Source organism: Podarcis vaucheri (genome assembly GCF_965113315.1).
Source record: "Podarcis vaucheri genome assembly, chromosome: 5".
Lineage (NCBI taxonomy): Eukaryota > Metazoa > Chordata > Lepidosauria > Squamata > Lacertidae > Podarcis > Podarcis vaucheri.
In genome coordinates, this window is record NC_138763.1 from 796233 (window position 1) to 801337 (window position 5105).

Sequence of the window (5105 nt, forward strand, 5' to 3'; positions counted from 1 at the left end):
CTAGCTAAAAAGCTGGTCCTACAAAGAAGGAAGTCAAAAAGAGAGAGAGTGCTGCGTGACTCGTTCCTTTGTTACCTGGACAGGTAAGGTCATGCCCACCTTCTATCACATGCAAAAGGAAGGGTGCTCTAGCCAGGAGGAACAGGAAGTTTTGACTGGCTGGACCAACATCCCCTTGCATGTTCACTCTAGGAAAACAAGGAATGTTGTATTTTGACTGCTCAAATAATATCGTAATAAATAATATTGGGGGAAAAGGTTGGCCCTCATGCATGTTCACTTCTTCAAATCTGGCCCTCTTTGAAAAAAGTTTGGGCACCCCTGGCTTATGTCCTTCTGCTCTTAACGCCTGACCTGTCTTTTGCCCGCAGGCCCCATGGATCCCAGAGGCCGTGCCCCTCTTCTGCTGCTGGCGGGCTGCCTGGCGCTGGCCCTGGCGTGGGCTCAGTGCCCCGAGGAGTGCGCCTGCTCCCGGACGGCGCAGGTGGAGTGCTCGGGACCCCACATCTCGGCCATGCCCGGCCCCCTGCCCGCCAACTCCATGAGCCTGCAGGTGATTGGCACCCAGCTGACGGAACTGGGGGCGGGGGCCTTTGGCAACGCCTCTCTGCTCATCGCCCTGCGGATGGAGAAGAACAGCCTGGCGCACCTGGACCCGGACACCTTCCGGGGCTTGCTCTCCCTCCGCTACCTGAGCCTCTCCAGCAACCGCCTCCAGGAGCTGCCCGCCGGCGTCTTCCGCAGCCTGGACAAACTGGAGTCGCTGCTGCTCTCGGGGAACCAGCTCCTGCGCCTGCACCCGGCGCACTTCAGCCGCCTGGCCACCCTCAAGGAGCTCCAGCTGCATGGCAACAGCCTGGCGTCCGTCCCTCCGGGGGCCTTCGACCACCTGCCCTCCCTCCTCAAGCTCAACCTGGCCAAGAACCGCCTCTCCCGCCTCCCGCCCGCCCTCTTCGCCCACCTGGGCCGCCTGCAGGTGCTGCGCCTCTACGAGAACCAGCTGGCCGAGGTGGCCCCCCGCGCCTTCGCCGCCCTCCCAGACCTGCAGGAGCTGGGCTTGCACCAGAACCGGATCCGGCGCCTGCCCGACGGGCTCCTCTCGGCCAACCGCCGGCTGCAGAAGCTCCACCTGTCCAACAACCGCCTGGAGACCCTCCCGCGGGGGCTGCTCCTGGAGCTCCCGGAGCTCTCCCGCCTCTCGCTCTTCGGCAACGCGCTCCGGGAGCTCCTGCCGGCCACTTTCGGCCCCATGCCGCGGCTGAAGGAGCTGTGGCTCTACGACAACCAGCTGGCCCAGCTGCCCGCCGGGGTCTTCGCCAACCTGACGGAGCTGCAGCTGCTGGTGCTGAGCAGGAACCGGCTGGGCTCCGTCTCCCCGCTGGCCTTTGAGGGGCTGGGGGAGCTGCTGGAGGTCTCTCTGCACACCAACCAGCTCCGCACCCTCGACAGGGAGACGTTCCGGGGTCTGGACAAGCTGCAGAACGTCTCCCTGCAGAACAACCGGCTCGTCTCCCTGCCAGAGCGCCTCTTCCGCAGCACACCACACCTGGTGAACCTGCAGCTGCAGAACAACTCCCTGGAGAGCCTCCCGGCGGGCATCTTTGAGCAGCTGCCCCGCCTGAGGGAGGTCAAGGTGCATGACAACCCCTGGCGCTGCGACGGCGCCCTGCTGGCCCTCGGGCGCTGGCTGAGGGAGAACGGTGCCCGCCTGGGGGGCAGCCGCCCTGTCTGCGCCTGGCCTCCCCCCTTGCAGGGGCAGCCTGTTGCCGAACTGGAGGAGGAGCACTTTGGTCCGGCCCAGAGCCCAGAGGCCACCGAGGGGCCCACGATGGCCACCTCCGGCCAGGCGGAGGTCCCTGACCAGGACACGAGCCCAGAGACCGTGATGTCCACGCGTGCCCAGCCGCCCCTGGACCACGAAGGCGGCAGCGCAGAGGCAGAGCAGGAGTTTTCCACGGCAGCCCCCAGGGTGCTCACCCCAGGCGTTGCGCTGGCCGAGGGGGGCATCTGGGGCTTGACGCGCACCCAGACGGGCGTGGTGGTCACCTGCCTGGTGGTGGGCTCTGCCTTGCTCCTGGGGACGCTGCTGGCGGCGGCTGTCTACGGGTACAGGAGGAAGGCCCGCCGGGACCTCGCCAAGGCATAGAAGGGCGCTCAGGAGAGCTGGCCAACCAGACTGATGGATGGGGTCAGGGGGGAGGGCAGTGGGGCGGGGGGAGGGGAGATGCCGGGCTCTGTATCCCTTTCCCCAGATGTGCCACCCTCCCTCGGGCACAACGGGCACCCTCCCACCTGCTCACGCACATGCCCTTCTGAAGCAAGGGGCCGATGGATGAGCCAGAGAATTGGAAGGGGTCCCCCAAAGGTCATCTAGCCCAACCCCTTGCAACGAAGGAATCTCTTTCATAGATCCACTCATGTGCAGGCTAGCTGGGCAGGATGAGGCCCTTGTCTGTCCTGCTCCACCAGGTGTTTGGCATCCCGTGGTCATTCAGCCATGCAGGCAACCCTCAGTGGCTGGAGAGCGGGGCTGCTCTTTGGGCGGCGGGGGGGATGTGGGCAGCTTTGCTGTCCCTGCCCTTCGGGAGAGGCAGCGGTGGCGTAGTGGTTAGAGCTCTGGACTAGGAACCCGGGAGAGTCCAGGGCTTGATGCTCCCCTTGGGGACCAGTCTCTGCCTCTCAGCCTAGACTGCCTTGCAGGGCTGCTGTGAGGAGACCCACACTCACTCGCTGGAGCTCCTTGGAGCAAAAGGTGCTATATAAATGCCATGAAATATATGAAATGTAACGGGTGACGCCCCCTCAGAGGAGAGAAGGAGACTTGGCTCCTGGGCCTGCCTTCTGTGGGCCACTGGCCTGGGCTGAGGCGCATGCTGCTTCTGCTGAGGGAGGGTCCTCAGCCCCTGGGGGGCAGGGGAAGCTCAGGGGCCGGTGGGGGTTGCAGCGGGGGGAGGGGAGGCCCCTGCTGGGAAGCCAGACTGGGATCCCTGCAAAGTCAGGGGGCAAAAGAAGCCAGGCCGCTGCTCTCCATCTAGCTTAATGCTGGCAACACTGGCCTGCAGCATCTAGCCACCTCCTCTGATCTTATGGAACCTTCCTGTCCAGAGGCAGTCTATCTCCCTTCCCAGGTTCTTTGGGGCAGTCAGCCACTGGAGGACGGCCGCCACTCCTTTACCTGTAGATGAAACACTCCAGACGGATTCACGTTGGGGGTGTCAAATTCCTTGGAGAAAGAACTCTCTTTCGAAGCCACTCTGTTTGTGGAATGCTCAATAAAAAACACACGTGGTTACGGTTTTAGCCCCGGCTACGTTTTGTGAACTTTGCATGGGCTTGAGGGATCCCTGCACTTCTCTTCCCCTGAAATCAAACACCCTGATCGGGGGGGTGGGGTGGGGGAGAGTGTTGCACCCAGTGACTCTCAGGCCAGGAGGATATTTTAGGTCTGCTTCTGACATCAGTGGTGACATATGGTGGTGAATTGGGTACAACAGCCCTGCAGTGTAGGCCACTGATAATTTCATAGAATCATAGAGTTGGAAGAGACCACAAGGGCCATCGAGTCCAACCCCCTGCCAAGCAGGAAACACCATCAGAGCACTCCTGGCAAATGGTTGTCAAGCCTCTGCTTAAAGACCTCCAAAGTAGGAGACTCCACCACACTCCCTGGCAGCAAATTCCACTGTCAAACAGCTCTTACTGTCAGGAAGTTCTTCCTAATGTTTAGGTGGAATCTTCTTTCTTGTAGTTTGGATCCATTGCTCCGTGTCCGCTTCTCTGGAGCAGCAGAAAACAACCTTTCTCCCTCCTCTATGTGACATCCTTTTATATATTTGAACATGGCTATCATATCACCCCTTAACCTCCTCTTCTCCAGGCTAAACATGCCCAGCTCCCTTAGCCGTTCCTCATAAGGCATCGTTTCCAGGCCTTTGACCATTTTGGTTGCCCTCCTCTGGACACGTTCCAGTTTGTCAGTGTCCTTCTTGAATTGTGGTGCCCAGAACTGGACACAGTACTCCAGGTGAGGTCTGACCAGAGCAGAATACAGTGGCACTATTACTTCCCTTGATCTAGATGCTATACTCCTATTGATGCAGCCCAGAATTGCATTGGCTTTTTTAGCTGCCGCATCACACTGTTGGCTCATGTCAAGTTTGTGGTCAACCAAGACTCCTAGATCCTTTTCACATGTACTGCTCTCAAGCCAGGTGTCACCCATCTTGTATTTGTGCTTCTCATTTTTTTTGCCCAAGTGCAATACTTTACATTTCTCCCTGTTAAAATTCATCTTGTTTGTTTTGGCCCAGTTCTCTAATCTGTCACAGTCGTTTTGAAGTGTGATCCTGTCCTCTGGGGTGTTAGCCACCCCTCCCAGTTTGGTGTCATCTGCAAATTTGATCAGGATGCCCTTGAGTCCATCATCCAATTTTGCAGGTTGGAGGCGGGGCTGAGGCTGGTATCCATTTCCAGGCTGAAACTCACGATATATAAACTGCTTTTCAGGCAGCCATGAAGTTCAGGGTCCTTAAATTGCCCCCTCCTGACCCAAATCTCAGAGTGGATCTGCCCCATACATTTAAAGCACATCCAGCACACACGGAATTGAATAATAGAATTGTGGAGTTGGAAGGGACCCCCAAAGGACATCCAGCCCAGCCCCCAGTTCAAGCCTCCACGCCAGCACCAAACCTCCAAGGAAGGAGAATGCCCAACCTCCTGAATCCTTTCCAATGCTGGGTCTCCTCTCTGGTTACTTGAATCTGTGGATTTGGCTCCTCCCTTCTGGACCAGGAGAGAACAAATTTGCTCCACCTTCCATGTGGCATCCCTTGAGATATTGGAATATTGGAAGACAACTCTTGTGCTGCCTCGAAGACACCTACCGTATTTTTCGCTCGATAACACGCACCTGACCATAAGACGCACATAGTTTTTAGAGGAGGAAAACAAGAAAAAAGAATTCTGAATGAAACAGTGGATGTACGGTACTTCTCCAGGTTAATAATAATAATAATAATAATAATAATAATAATATATTATTTTTACCCCTCTCATCTGGCTGGGTTTTCCCAGCCACTCTGGGCAGCTTCCAACCAAATATT

General features: G+C 57.9%; 1 protein-coding gene across 1 annotated transcript; it reads left to right on the top strand.

The window, feature by feature from the left end:
- Positions 1-327: 327 nt before the first annotated feature.
- On the top strand, positions 328-2201 carry LRRC15 (leucine rich repeat containing 15). The gene has a single exon (XM_082223764.1). It carries the CDS (start codon positions 377-379, stop codon positions 2144-2146), a length of 1770 nt encoding a protein of 589 aa, XP_082079890.1. The 5' UTR covers positions 328-376; the 3' UTR covers positions 2147-2201.
- The last annotated feature ends 2904 nt before the right edge of the window (positions 2202-5105 follow it).